This window comes from Pelecanus crispus, chromosome 6 (assembly GCF_030463565.1).
Source record: "Pelecanus crispus isolate bPelCri1 chromosome 6, bPelCri1.pri, whole genome shotgun sequence".
Classification (NCBI taxonomy): Eukaryota; Metazoa; Chordata; class Aves; order Pelecaniformes; family Pelecanidae; genus Pelecanus; species Pelecanus crispus.
In genome coordinates this window covers 17,537,872-17,553,832 of record NC_134648.1, presented here as the reverse complement: position 1 = coordinate 17,553,832, position 15,961 = coordinate 17,537,872, and the positions used below count along the sequence as shown (strand labels likewise).

At 40.6% G+C, this 15,961-nt stretch overlaps 1 protein-coding gene across 1 annotated transcript in view; it reads left to right on the top strand.

Annotated features, from left to right (window-relative positions):
• Positions 1-8,628, top strand: part of PTPN5 (protein tyrosine phosphatase non-receptor type 5) — a 62,803-nt gene extending 54,175 nt beyond the window's left edge. Inside the window, exons 11-13 of the mRNA XM_075712599.1 lie at positions 647-807; positions 4,630-4,743; positions 8,535-8,628. Of these exons, the coding sequence (XP_075568714.1) occupies positions 647-807; positions 4,630-4,743; positions 8,535-8,628 (369 nt within the window). The remainder of the gene's footprint in view (positions 1-646; positions 808-4,629; positions 4,744-8,534) is intronic.
• Positions 8,629-15,961: the final 7,333 nt, after the last annotated feature.

Sequence of the window (15,961 nt, the reverse complement as noted above, 5' to 3'; positions counted from 1 at the left end):
GCAGTGCTACTTGGCACTCAGAAAAGGTAATGGCACATTTGCTATATTCATAGCCATGCTGAGACATAGAGAGAATTGGAATTTGTGTGTCTCAAAAAGCCCTGGACTGCAGCTAGATACAATTCCCACCTTCCCTGGTGTCTCTGAATTTCTCACCATGTCTAAGAGAAGAGTAGAATTGACAGGAAACTGATATGAGTCTGTCTGTCAGAAGAGATGGAAAAGTAAGCTCCCATCTCTCTCCCTCATCTATCTAGCTAGCTATCAGAGACAGAGATATGGCTCCTGGCTCTCTGTCTGTCAAATACATTATGAAAGCAATTATGTCACAAGCACAGCTCTGGCTTTGCTGAATGAGTCTGTCAAGAGGGAACAGACTGCCTGGAGTGTTTTGCACACAGCTCTTGGCACTAAAAGAGCAGCATATTTGGGGAGGGGAGGTTTTTTTTTTTTTTAAGGCAGTTTACTGAAGTGCAGACGTGATATTTGAAATCCAGATTTCTGTGTTGTGTAGCTTGCCATTTGGATCTCCTGTTCCATTTAGCATTGATTTACTCATTCTCAAAGGGAAGGCCAGGTTTCAATATCAATTTGCAACCAGAAGTTCTTTTAAAACTTTGTGGTGTTTGTCTTAACTGGATTGCAGAAAGGAGAAGAAGTCAGAAACCTGAAACATTACTGGTACACGTCTTGGCCAGACCAGAAGACACCAGATCAAGCCCCCCCACTGTTACAGCTAGTACTGGAAGTGGAAGAGGCAATGCAGAGTGCAGAAGAGAAGAATGCCCCAGTGATTGTTCACTGCAGGTAAATAAATGTTGTATCTGACTTCTAAGGGCTTCTTCACATACAGTGGCATAGTGCAGATACTGTTGTATTGGCCATCAGTCGGACATGGGGGAGATCTTCCCCCACTGCTTATGAAATATGCTTGGAACTTCTAAAATTTAATGACAATAATTTTCTATTACAAAGTGTTGCATTCAGATACAGACTGAGCTGAACACAGAAGCTGGTGGTGGCTCAGTTACAAGTAAGAACCATCTAATTTTATTTGCCTCACCAGTAATATATGCCTTTAATGATCTTATAAGGGCCAGGTTACCAAAGATCAACGTACCATGAGTGAAACTGAGTAGGAAGACACATGCAAGGAGAAAAATGAGAACATTCAACTTTAAGCCTCAACTTTAAGCCTCAAAAACTCCTGTTTTGTAAATTCCTTCTTTGATTTTCAAAAATCCTCATTAGGCCAAAGACAATAATTTAAGTGTAATACAAATGAAACAGTGAAACAGTGAAACAAATGAAACAAATGAAACAGTGGCAAAGCTGATTGCAGCAAGTACTAATCAACAGACAGGAAATTTATGTAATTGATAGTAAAACTGAAATATCCATGAAAAGCCACTGGCAAAGATGAACATTTCTTATACGGAAGAAGCAAAATCTTTACAGTGGTTTGAAGCCTGATGAGAAAATTGTAATTATCAATCACAGAGCAGAAAAAATAGATGAAGATAGATACTTCTCTTCTGTCTTCAGAAAGAAGTAGGATGGTGTACTAATCACTTGTAGACATGATGAAGTACATTCTTTTGCACTGCTAACTAGGGAATGAATTAAGCAACAACTACTAACCGTTATTAAATCAGCTATACTGGATGATTTTCACCCAAGAGTGTTTAAAAAAATTGGTCCACAGGCTGTAAACCATTAAAGTTTAGTACAGCTGAGTTCTAGTTCTTGGAAAATTTAAGAAGTTCCAGACGTCTGAAAGCAAGTCCTGTTTTGCCAGTGTTTGGAAAGGTTAAATATGATTACTTGAAAACTTGTTCTCAAAACAATTATTCCAGGTAAATAGTGGAAAGCCTGATAAGTGATGTAGTCATCTTGCCAGGGTAACCTTCAATAATTTCAATAAAATACATTTTGCCAAATTGATCTTTGGGGTTTTTATAAGGAATTTTACCGAGTTTTGCATAACATTTTCTAGGAAATGGCAGATGGTTGCCATCCAGAAGCTGTAGTAAATGGGGTATTATCATACAATGGGAATGTTTTTAGAGACTCTTGGCATGAAGGGTTGGTAGCCCAGTGTCATCAAAGATCCACCTATAAGCTAATATGGAGTAATCGCTAGTAAAATGTTCGTATGATGCCACATGTCCAGTTTTTCTGCCTGTGTTTTAAAACAGATTTTGACAAATTGGGGAGAGTTCAGAGAAAAATAACAAATGGTTTGTAAGAAGGTCCCCTTTGCCCTTGGAAATCTGTGACTCTCTAAGAGCTCCTTGAAGTATTATGGTATTTGCTGCAGGTAAAGATTCTGGTCACCATGTCACTCTTGCTTTGCATACTTGTTTTGTCCTCTTGTATGGTGTCATCCCCATGACACAGTAATAATTTGGCGGGAAATGGGTTTTTTTTTTATTATTTGAAATAGCTACTAAGAGACATGGTGATAGGATTATGAAGTATTTTATGTGATAACTGTGGACCAGAGCCCTTTCAGATTCTCAGTTGCAGTCATTTTAGCTGAAGAATAAATTTAATACATTGTCTCTATTCAAGAGTGGTATATGCAGCAAGCTGTTAGCCAAGGCCTCTGTTAACGTTGAGTATGGTAGCTCCTTTGGCCTTTGTGGGAGATCCTCAGTAGAACATAATCATTCTGGTTTTGGCCTTCAGTGATGTAAAATAATGCACCTTTAAGAAAAAAATAGATACAAACCTAACAATGAAACTATTAGAATTATAGAATAGTTTGGGTTGGAAGGGACCTTTAAAGGTCATCTAATCCAACACCTCCCCTGCAATGTGCAATGAGCAGGGACATCTTCAACTACAGCAGGTTGCTCAGAGCCCCATCCAACCTGACCTTGAATGTTTCCAGGGGTGGGGCATCTACCAACTCTCTGGGCAACCTGTTCAAGTGTTTCACCACCCTCATCGTAAAACATTTCTCCCTTATATCTAGTCTGAATCTACCCTCTTTTAGTTTAAAACCATTACTCCTTGTCCTGTCACAACAGGCCTTGCTAAAAAGATTGTCCCCATCTTTCCTATTAGCCCCCTTTAAGTACTGAAAGGCCACAATAAGGTGTCCCCGGAGCCTTCTCCAGGCTGAACAACCCCAACCCTCTCAGCCTGTCCTCATAGGAGAGGTGCTCCATCCCCTGATCATTTTTGTGGCCCTATTCTTAAAGCAGCTTCATGTTGAAAGCAGGCTAGCAGTCCTGTTAAGGACTGTCCTGGGACAAGTGCTGTCTCAGTGCTGTTTCCTGTCTAAAAATGGGTGTTGTTCACTCCCTCTGCAAAACTCTCTGAGGTCTATGGATGGGAAACAGTAGACAAGAGCTGTGTACTGTGGCCTATTTGGTTATGGCATAAATTCGAAGATAAAGGGCTATTTTTTTTTTTTTTAACCATTGATATACATCCATATGCAGCAAAGAGTCCTCTGAAACCCTGAAATAAAAGTTTTGATGAACAAACTAGATATAGTAAAGAAAACAGAAGTCAGGGCATGAGGTACAAAGAGTTTCAGGGACAATAATTTTAAGTCAGGTAGGTACCTCCATCATAATTATTTGAAGACTGAGATGAGTTCTTAGTGAGTAAGATCATCCCCCAAACTTCCGTTGAGTTGCCTTGATTGTTCTGTAGTAGAAGTTAAAACAATTATAATGTAGCTGTTTCCCTAACAAGCATAAATGCCCAATGAAAAATCTGTCTATACAGTCAAAGAAACAGTATTAGGACTTTGCAAGCAGCAGCTAACTACAAACTTGATTGTTGCTTGTACATTTGTTGCCAGCATTTTTATATTATGACTTTAGCGCAATTTAAATGGAAGCAGAATTCCTTGCAGTTGTGTCAAGTAATTATTCCTGAGGATGCTCACTTAATTATTTAACACATAAGAAGGGCTGTCACCTTTTGCTGCTAGCTTTTTATTAGGCGATAAGAAGAATTCACAGCTTTGATAGCACTGTCCCTTTGAGAATAAAATCAATTCTGGTCATTAAGCAAGGACTGAATCAGATACAAAGGTATTCAGGAAAAACAAAGAAATTTCTTTAGTAGTGAATTTGTTGTATCCTCCACTAATTCAGAGAATTACTAGATTGCAGATCTCATCAGCAAATGGCATCACACTTACCATATTGCTGTTAGCTCTAATTATTTAAGCAAGGGGTTTGCTGGGTTTTTTTTCCTGTACCTGTGAATGAAAATAGCGTTCAAGAAGCTATATTAGGATTAAGAATCTCAAAGCAAAGGTTGCCTTCAAAGCAAGTCTAACTAAGAAATACTGTTTAACTACTTATTTTTCAATGGTTCAATGACGTATTGGGTCAAACAGTACCCAACAGTCCATTTTTAGCACTGTATGTGCAATGTCCATCCTTTTGCTGCAAGTGGCTCACACTTAGTTGTGTTGTCCCATTGAAGTTAGTATCTTTTCCTAATTACAGCTTTATATTTGCAAGCAGCCACCTGGCAAAGGTTGGAGGGAGGAAGGAGATAATGGGGTTTGATTGCTGGTTTAATGGCATTCATTTAACAAGAAAGTTCCAAAGCCATTCTAACACATCCATTGCCTCTTTCTGCTTTTCCTTCCCCTAGTGCAGGCATCGGGAGGACTGGCTGCTTTATTGCAACTAGTGTCTGTTGTAAACAGCTGAAGAGCGAAGGCATAGTTGACATATTGCGAACAGCCTGCCAGTTACGGTTAGACAGGTAAGAAAGCCTGTTTCCTTTTCAGAAAAAAAAACCTAATGGTGATCTTTCCCTTTACTTAAGGAGAAACAAATGGGAACAGGGGAGGAACAAAGGCAAATGGAGGCCAAGAGAGAACATTCCTGGAAGGAAGTTGTCCTGTTCTAAGCAGTTCTGACTTACAATCTTTGCCTATTTTATGACCAGTAAACCTCAATGAACAGCCCTTGAACTGAGCTAGACTCACAGCTGGCATCAAAATCTGCACAGCTGTGCAGCTGCACAGCTCAGTGCAGCAAGGGATGACCTTTCACCAGCTGAGGAGTTGGCCCCATGTTCTTGCAGAAGCAAAGGCTCAAAGGTCTGCTGTACTTAAGTTCAGAGCCACGGATCAGCACTTTGCTCCCACGAGGAGTAAAGAAAACTGGCATTGCATAGTTGGAGCTGTGAGCACTGTTGGGAGGGCGTGGCTGCTTGGGACTTTGTGGGGAGAGGGAAAGTATGCAGTCTGGAGTGTTTGCAGACATAGGAAAGGAGCTGTGAAAATCTCCAGAAATTCAATGGTTTCCAGTTAAGCATTTCTTAACACACCACCTTGAGTTTGATTATGAAGTAAACAGACTTGAATTTTGCACCAGAGATGTTATTTTTCCTCTCCCACTGGTTTCAAGTGCCATCAAAACATGTCTCAGTGCTCTCTCTAATGATAATGATAAATGTAGTCGGGGGAAGAGATGTCACGAAAAACATACCAAAGATTTTTCTGAGGAAAAAAAAGAACCTCAACCCCACGCTGAACTTTATTTCAGAGGAGAAATTATGCTCAGTGGGAGGCAGAAAATGAAATGCTTGCTGCCCTGCTGAGGCTCTGATAGACAGGGACCTGCAGGGGCTTGGGGGTTTGGCTATTTCAATGGATTTCAGGCCAGACAAGGAAAGGCTTCTTGAGAATAAGAAAACCAGAATATGAGTAGTGAGTGCTGATTATCCATGGCCCAGTGAAATATCTGTCTGGATCTGAAGTATCTTGTCTCTGTGACTAATAAGACACAGGAAAATAGCCATACAAATGAAGGTTGAAGACACCTGCTTACAAATGTTTTTTATACAGAAGGCCAATTAAAAATACTAGCTTTGCAGGGAGAGGGGAACTGGCAGTCATTTGCAGAGACTGGAGAAGGGAGAACACACTTAAAGGATGCCATGGAGGAAAAGGAAGCTGTAGACCTCTGTAGCTGCCATGTACCTCTCAGAGGTGGGATGGGATAGGAAAAGGCCATTTAAATGTCATGGGAGAAAATACTCAAGATGGAAAGCAGTCAAATCGCCATTGTTGCTACAGAAGACCATGGTTTCTTCAAAGAGTGAAAAATGGGGCTCGTAGTCTCTTGGAAGTCATGCCGCCACCCACTGTTACTGTCACTAAACCCCCACAAAAGCTCCATGTGACTTCAAAAGCAGCATGAGAGGATGAGACAGTGTCCAAGCAGCTATAGGAAAGAAGACCCTCTCTGTTGCCTCCTCCTGTCTGGTGGTTACTGGCTAGAGAAAATAGGGTGGATGGGAAGGAGTCACCAGGGACTTAGGGAAAGAGGGTTGGATGCAGGCCAGAGCAGACACGTAGAAGAATGCACCTCACTGCTTCACAGCAGTAGAGGGGTTGACATTAGCCCTGAGAAGAACCACCTTTGAAGTTGCTGTGGGGGTGGAGGGGACAGATGTTTCTTTCCCTTCATTCCCTTACAGATCCCTTGGAAAAATCGTGTGCACTGGGCTTTGCACCAGTGGCCAACAGTTGGTCCTAAATTAACCTAGTATGACTAAGGAGAGGAAGTGATCATTCCTGCATCCTTCCCACCATGCTGAGAGACATTTGTTTTCCTTTCCCTCAATGCAATTCAGATTTGAAAGTTTTCTGTGGCAAATAGGGGTGAAAACATAATTTCTGTATTCTGTGCCAAAGCCTGGACAGCAAGCACATGTCATGGTGTGCATGTGTGTGGGAAGGGGAGGAAGCCACCACATAGCAGGGAACCAGATAAAAAGGAAAATAATTTTGTGCGGTCTGAAACTTGATGGCCACCCTAGTGCTTCTGTTGCTACAACTTCAGGGTGCAACCTCACTGTTAATGGAATTGCCTGGGGAGTAATTGCTAGATATGACTAACGTTCCTTGTGTGTCATGAACTGACATAAATATATTTCAATGCTATGTGCAGCACAGAAGGACTCAGAAAGAGATCAACTGTGAGCCTGTATTAAGTAGAGCAGATGGGGAGGAGATGCTCAGCTAAGAAATATTTCCTTTAGAAACGCAGCGTGTGTTTCCCACCTTTGCTTATTGATGAGAGGTTGAAGCATGGGTCCCTACCCTTCCCTGCTCATTGTTGAGTGTTATTTCAGACAGCCGCTTAACAAAGTAACTGCAAGAGGCTGAAGGAGGAGGTTCTCTTGCCCACTCATCTACCCCTTACTGGTAAGGTTACTGTGTGACCCACAATTGCTAAGCTGGACCCCATAGAAGAGGGCAGTCACAAAGGTGGGTGCTAGCAGTCTGCTATCTATTTGGCTCAGAGGAAGCAACGTTTCATTAATTTCCTCTGGTGGAGGCTTCTGAGGGAATGCACCACATATGCTTTTCCTCAGACTGACACAGCCTGGTTGGCACTGGCCACCCACAGGTTCCCATGTTCCTCAATGCCGCTTGTTGTTTCAGCCTCCTTTTGGCACCATGGCCCCAGGATCTGTGCGCCAGCACCAGTGCTGGCACAATTCCACATACACCTTCTGTGAATTTGAGGCATGGTGTTTAATTATTTTCATAATGGATTATCAAGAGATCATATCACTGTTGTTGAGGTACTCTTAGCAGAACTTTAAGCATCAGTAGAATCTGCTTAAAATGGACAACTTTATCCTTGTTCTTTTTGTTCATTTCTGTCTCCTGCTGTAGTACTCGTGTTGATTAATATGCTACTTGCAGAAATACACAGGCTAATGATACATGGAAAAGCAAACTGTTCCTGCTCCTGCTTGCATTTCCTTTCAGGTTTGCAGTTTTAAAAAGAACAGCAAAAGCTGAAATAAAAGCTGAACCAAAATATATTTCTGTGCTGGGAATCTTTTACTGATCAAGGTGTGCATGGCAGTCATTTCAGTTACAAATCTGAGTTGTCTGTTGTTAAATTTCCATTGTCTGTTCCAAAATCCTGCTGTTCCCTGGTGAACTTGCCATCCCCTAGTTCCCAGGTGAACTTGCCAAAAGCACAGTGTGGGATGGCACGGAGGAAAGAACCCTCATTCCAGAATGAGAAAGTTGTGTGCTACATCACTTGTAGCCTGGCCTGGCCCTCTATAGTCCTGAATTCAGTCCCTATTGCAGTTGTGAAGTCTTGGATAAGCTACTTCCCCTCTTTATTCCCCCTGCTCCCATCTATCTGTCTAGAGCTTTGGGGTGGGCATTGCTTTTCATGGTGTTTAAAGTGGTGCTTGGACTATAGGTGCTCCGGTGCTATGAATGTAAATGATGATGGTGTTGCCTTACTGGATGAGGGCCTCTGCCAAGAAAAATGAAGGTAAAGCCCATTCCTGTTCTGACTACCTTCTGTTCCTTGGTTAGCAGAGACTTTCAAAAAGGAGCTCGAGGTCAGACTGGTTGCAATCAATGGGCACTTTTCACTCATTTCAGGAAGCTTTGGAATAGACCTTTTGTGTGTAACACCAGCTTCATGTTAGCTATGCCATTTCCTCATATGTTATTTGCATGTAATAAGGCTGCTATTTCCCCCCCCCTTTTTTTCTTTCCTTTTCAGGGGAGGAATGATCCAGACTTGTGAACAGTATCAATTTGTCCATCATGTCATGAGCTTGTACGGAAAACAGCTTTCTAGAGCAGCAGAAGAATAAGTGTTCATGATATTCCTAAAGACTAAAACCGAGAGAACTTTTGACTGCATTCAGATATATTTCAGACCTGATAAGAGACACATGGTAACTTGGTTGTCTTAGCTGGAAAGAAAGATATACTATTTTCCTTTGATATTGCTTTTATGCTCTTGTTTGCATTTACATTTAAGAGCTGAGGTACGCCTTGTCTTAAACATATGTGACAGGACATAATCCTCACCTAAAAAGGCTTATTTATACTGTAAATAAGAATAGTAGCTTCATTTGTTACAAAAGCAAGAAAAAAAAAACCCAGAAAAAACCCCACTGTCTTCAGTTTGCTATTTTTAAAAAAATCATTGCTAATATATCCAAATACAGTGTGAAACTTTTTGAATTGTCATGCTGAAATGTGCCGTATGTTGACTAAGCTTGAAAGTAACTTTTTGCCTCTTTCTGATTGTTTTTACATATAAAATTACCGAATACTGTGTATATCGTAAACCTTCTGAGCCTCTGCGTTGAAAGATTCAAGTAGATTCTCATTGAGATGATGTTTCACACATCATGTTTGCTTGTTCATTTTTGCTAAAGAAGTTGACCACCAGTGTTGTCAGAACTAAAGGGAAAAAAATTTTTCAACGATGCGAGTCAAATTCTTACCTCCAGTTCTTACCAGCAATGTACCCCAGCATGACAGCTGGGTGAATTGGAGGTGAATAGTAGAAGTTAATCTGAACATAAATTCTTTACACTTTACCTGTTCTTTGTCAATATTTTGGTGCATCAGTCTGCAACCAGATTTGATTTTTGCAAATAATTTCTCTTTTTACACAGTCAGAACACAATCCACATACAATTTCCCCTGAAATTTGAGGACTGAAATCAGGTGAGGAATCTTGTGAGTTGAATTCATCTTTATTAAAAATGTAATAATAAAATCATTTGTATTCTATGAATTTAAACTTATTTCAAAGCTTTGAGGGTGACCAGGTGCTCAGTGCTCATCAAAATTAACACAAATCCCATAGGCAGCATTAAAAAAAAATCATTCTGAACATGTTGGCTGCTTTTTGATAGATGTGCCCTCAAACCAAATTTAGACAATCATTATCCCATTCTAATCACTAGTCCGGGCAGCAGTGTTTCCTTTCCAATAATACAGACTGCTGCCCATGCTTTTCTTTTTAGACCTCAGTCAGGCTGTGAAGACTGTAGTTTCTGTTTAATGCTTAGAGGTAAGCACATGTTTAAGTGCTTTACTGAGCAGAGAAAAATGAAGGTACACAGGACCCTTAACATGAAAGATGAGTGTTTTGTGAATAGAAGCTGTAATGATCTACCTAAAATATTTTTGCTTCTCTTTATTTGTAACAATAACCAAAACCCACTGCTTTTATTAGTGCAGCAGATTCTGGGAATTTACTGCACTTCCTAATCAGGGGAAGGTAAAGCAGCTCTCAGAACAATACAGGCTGATCCTGCTCCCACTGAGGTTTTGCCATTGATGTCAGTAGGTGCAGGGTGTAGGGCCTGAAATGTTATGCCTACAACTTCATCACTGTGGGGAAAGTTTCCCAATATTTCAATACACATCCTTTGTGTTTATTCTGTATCCATGAACCTGTAAAAATCCTGTCAGCAGGGTTTGCATGAATGTGTGGCAAAATGTGTTATCTTTAAACCACTTGATTTTATTGCTGTATTTAAAATATTTCCTTCAGTGAGAAGCTAGCAGGAAGAACTGGCATTCTTTTTAAAAATACTGGTGGTAGTCATTAAATAGAGCAATAAACTTAAGCTTTTGAGCATAACATGACTGTTAGTTTTATGTAAACCTTGCTAGTTATATTCTCCCCATTGCTACTGATTCTTTTGAAGGGGTAACACTATTCCATCTAAGCACTCCTTAGAAATAACAAAAGCACCACTGATGTTCTGAATAACATTGTAGGTGGAACTCCCTATAAATGATGTTTTCAGCTGTTCAGTGCCCTTCAGTGTCAAAACTGACCCAGTGAATAAAATTACTTGTTCTGTCATCACCTTCCTGTGCATCTGCTAAAGAATATTTGTTGATGATTGATAGGAGTGTGCATATAGAAGCGAAATTCAATGTATAAGTTGCCTCCTGTACAAGGAGACTTTCTAGAGGAGAATTGCTTTATGGCAAACAAGCTATAAAGGACTCTAAGATACTGACTTTGAGGTCCTTGTGCAGATCCTCAGCAGGTATTAGCTGGCAGTGCTTCACTGACTTGAGTAGAAGTGAACAATTTATACTGATGAAGGAAATCTAGCCTGCAGTCCACTCCCATTCTACATGTGTGGAATGTCCTGAGAGAGTGGTCACTGATAAAATCAGGCTGCTTTGCATCAATTCACTAGTAGAAAGCAAATGTCAGCCTAGTTGCACAGTCTGGTTATGAGGGCTGCACTGCTGCCATCTCACACCAGGCAAGAGCATGTGGCTTGGTCAGGATCAAAGTATTCTAATGCCTCTTGGCGCATTATTTTATCTAACAGATTTGGAGCTAATCCTCATATTTACTCCTTGGCCTTAATGTAATTAACATACTTCTCTCTGTCTCTTTTTTCATCTCTCTTTTTTTTCCTTTTTTTTTTTTTTAATAGAATTCGAGGTCTCAAGAACCTTATATCAGCTGTTCTGATCTGATGGCAGAGGTAGTCTTAAGAAATGCTTAGGATTAGCAGATAGGAGCTCTGGCCATGCAGAAGCACTTGAGATGAGTGAGGCTTCTGCTTCTGCAATCAGTAGGTTTGAAACTGAGCTGACAATAGGAACTAAGCTAAGCTATGTGCCTTACTAGATTTCTCTTTTTACTAGGCACTCTTTCTCTATTAAAAGAAAATTCCTAGCACAATTCATCCAATCTCTACAGCTCACTGCCCAGGCCTCTTTGTACCAGAGACTACAGCATTAACACCTACAACACAGTTGTTTCGCAGAGGACTGAATTCCTCTCTCCAGGTAGATTAGCATATAACAAACTTGAGATGATTTTATTTAGAACCAACTGTGATGTCATATGTTTCGGAAGCTTTTTCACACTTCGTGAACAGGGCAGAGCCTAGCTCAATGCCTCACTTGTTTGCTGGTCATTTGGTAGCTGGCCATCACAGTTAAGCCGTGTTATCCTGTTTATGTTTCTGCCAAGGTAACAGACTAATGACACAATGTCCTTTTGTAGGTACTCTGAGATCAGCAGATACACAGGGTTACGTAAAAACAAAAACTAAGATTGCACTTGAAAGCAGGAGCTGTCCCCGGGTAAAGCACATGTCTGACTTTCTGAAAGATCAAGATAAGGGTGACTTGGTCAAATTATTCTGAAACATCAACTACCTAGCAGTCATATACAGTAGAGTGTTGCATTTACTTGCAAGACTTTGAAAAGTAGCTAACGATTCTGGATGTTTTCTCGATGATTATTCTACTTTGGAAAACCTTATCCTTAGCCTGTGAATTTGCAGTTGCAAAGGGCTTGAGACTGAAGAGATCACTAAACAGGACCTTGGTTTGTGTCACTTCCCTGCTGTCTCTGCAATGGAGGAACCATGCAGCTTGCACATAGGTGGTCTTAGAAAGTGTATGTCTGTTGATTAGCGAGTTGGCAGGTTTTAGAAGTGGACCTGTACTATTATTTTTGATGTGTTCTTTCCCTGGAAACCATTTTAAACAAAGGGAAATGGTAAATTTACAATCTGTTAATCATAACTATTTTTGACATGAAATGTGCTTTGTACATTTGCTAGGGACAAAAACCAAAACATTTTTTCTGAGATACATTGGGGATAACCTTGTTTCTGCTGCCAAGTCTGTAGATGTATATTTGCTGATGTCTGTGAGAGTGCCTATCAACTCAGGATTATGTAGGGCAGGTCAGGAGTCCTGCAAGAAAAAAAGTTACTCCATTCAAAAGCATGGAAGAAATAATGTGAATGAAAGCAGCTTTGTGTGTAAGGGACAGGCAGTCAAAGAGCTGCATGCTCTACACAACACAAGCACTGATTTCTAATGTCTAAAAGTGAACTTCACGTATTCACAAAGAGGTGAATTCCTTCTCTTACAGGCAAGGAAAGAGAAAAGTCCACTCTCCTCTGCGTACTGATACAGATCAGGCTCCAGCACCCAAATACAACAGATGCCACTTCTCATGGCATGGTGTGAAAGTCACAGAAGGGGGTACAATTAACTTCGGTGCAGAAGACCTGCCCAAACTTGTGCGCCATGTAATCCCCAGCAGGGCAGCAGTGTCAGGTTTATTCAGTTGATAGCAAAGCTGAATGCAGAGAAAGGCTAAATTATTTACTCAGAATTAAAAGCTGTGTTGGCACCAGAGCTGGCAATATGGCTCAGAGCATTTAAGAAGCTAAAGCTTAAACAGTCTGGCAAAGGACTTGGGTATTGCAGTTCCTGGCCCTTTCTCTCCACTAGACCACGCTACTCAACTTCTGTGTTCCCTATTGTTTCTTTATCTCTTCTCTGTCTGTTGCTTCCTAGGCTTAAAATAGAGTTAAGTAAGTCACTGTATTGCACTAGTTCTAATCCAATATGTTGATAGGCAGTGTTTTCCAGGGACCATCTCTTCCCTTGGAGAGAGCCTGTCTTGTCAGACACTATTCAGATAACTCAGCCTCTTCTGCCTACCTTTTGAGCTCAATACATCTCAAAATTTTGGGGACAGGGAAGTCTGCAGTACTGTGCATCTTACTAAAGGCATTTCTCCTTTGGGAAATGGTAGTGTTTTCTCGAGTCACAGTTTTCTTATCATGTCTGACCTTTACTCCCCTAGTCCCAGTAGCAGCTGCAAGGTGTCTGCTTTCCTCTGAAAAGGCAAAGGCAACACTTCTCTCCAGGAATCAGAGGGAAAAAATCCCGCATAGATCCTTTTGCTCTTTCTCCTTTGCATGCTTAGCTTGTTTGCCTCTGAAGTCGACACAAGGAAGACTGTCAGGAATTAAGACTAATAAGGCACAACAGAACAACAGAAACCTCTTGTAAATTACCTTTGACTCCTTTTGTCTCAAAAGAAGGAAAACCCGATGTGATTGGTTTCACTACATCCACTGTCGTCTTGGTCTTTAGGCTGTTGTGAGGAAAATGGAGAGCAAACACTCAAGCATCACAAAGGCCAGGGTAATGAAGAGGCCTATGTCTGGCAGTGTGGCCAGACTTAATGATCCAAACTGAAAGATCTTCTCAATCATTTGCGTTGGTTTTCCACCACAGCAGTGTGTGTGCATGTGTGTGCATATGCACATGCCCACTCAACGTGCCACAGTAGCTGGTGTAAGAATAGAAGCATGAGGGAGGATTCATGAGCACTGCAAAATGAACATGGAAAGGGACTGCCTGGTTTTTGAGTCAGTTTGGATAGGTGGGAGGAATTGTATTGAGTTGGCAGTGTTTTGTTTTAGCTGGGGAAAATGTGACTTCCAGTCCAGATACCAGGTTTCTCTGTATCTAAGTTGGGCTCTTGTTCCTGAATTAAAATATTGAAGAGATAAGTGAAGGTTGGTTCCTTGATAGATTTATTAGACAAGCAATAAATAATACCTTATCAACTTTACAGAATGACCGATCTCAAATCCATGCACTTCTGATTTGATAAATGCATCTGTGTTAATAAGAACACTAACTTCTAGAGAAGGGAGCACAGAGCCTCTGTCTTGCTGGAATCCTTCTTTAGCCTGTGAACTACAGCATGTGGTTATTTTGGCTGTCTGCATACAGTATTTCTTGCTCACTGGAAAAGTTGACAATGTTTCAACCTCTGCACATTTTTTTCTTGATTTTTGTTAATTTTTTTACCTTCCTCTTTCCTAGATTAGCAGAAATCATCTTAAAATCATCAGGAAAGGTGGTATATTCCCGGGGTGGGGGGGCATTGCTTTTTCCAGAGCTTACCCCTAGAATTATTCCTGTCAGCCTCTGGAAGTTGGCTAGATTTTTATGTTCTTTGGTTTTATAAGTTCCTGTGTTTTGCAAAACATAACCCAGGTGCCTCCTGCACTAGACTCCCTTTTCAGGTGAATTTAACATAAATACAGAATAGATAACAGCAGTCTGTTCCAAACAGAAATCACATGTGGTCAGTTAAAAGAAGCAGTTTATTGCTACTAGTTCAGCCTTCATTGCAAGCAAGATAGGTAGTTTGTGTCCTTCAGAATGGATAGACCCATAAATACGTAAAACGTCCTCTTCTACCTCCACTGTTTCAGCACTGCTGCTGAAAGTAGTGTTAAACTAGTAAAGCAAAAGAGAGCTAAATACACAAGCTGAGATCTGAAATTCATTCTCTTCTTGAGAAGTACCTTACTCATTGGGAACGAAGTCCTTCTCCATATGAAGAAGGATGACAGAATCTCAGACTTGTTAAGGAGTAGAGAACTGATTAAAGGACGACCTATGTAATCTAAAGTTGTGAACTGATTTTCTAAAAAACCCAGTCCCTGTTTGAGTAACTGAATGAACTGGCTGGACTTGGAAATGGTGGAAACTGCTGCTTGTATAACTTAAAAATAAACAAAGCCAAAGCCTGGCCATTTCCTGGTGGTGTGAAAGGAGCACTGGGGACTGACTTAAACACCAAAGCAGGATTTGTTGCGTGTTTAACTGTTTGTCATCTGGACCCACATATTTTGTTTTTAATATGAAAAACAAGACTGGTAAATTGTTTAATAGTCTGCCTTTGATCAAAGTTTTGAAATTGTGTAACAATCAATCATAAGAAAACCAGGGATTGGGGAGATAATGTTTATTTTTAAATAAAAAGATATCCTTTTGGCCTACAGAAAGTTTGCTCCATTTAGCCTCATACTTGAAGTTTTATCATCCTGTTATTCCAAGAATGAGAAAATGCTGAAGCCAGTGTAAAGGATGTGACAATATAGCCCACAAGAGGCCAGTATGTATTTAAATTCTGAACTACTCAAAGCCATATTTGTCCAGTGTAAAGGGACACAGGCATCTTCGCAGGAATGCAACAATCTACAGGAGTTCATGTGAGCTGAGGGACACAGAAGGGTCAGTAATGGTCATGAAAGTTCCTGTCTCTTTAGTAGATCAGGACCTTAGCAGCTGGAAAAAAAAAAAAGGGGGGGGGGGGCGGGTAAAATATACATAAACATATATTCTCAAGAATGTCCTAATACTTTGTATTCTGTGGCTGTGGGCAGGCAGCATGGAAATTGGCTGTGTGAGATCAATAGCTTTAGTCTTATATCTGCTTTACTTTTCCTTTCCTTCCCTTTCCAAGAAAGGAATTTGTGAAGTACCACTCTGAAGTATAACTCCTTGAGCCACTTAAAACCAGGAGTGAAAGAGCTG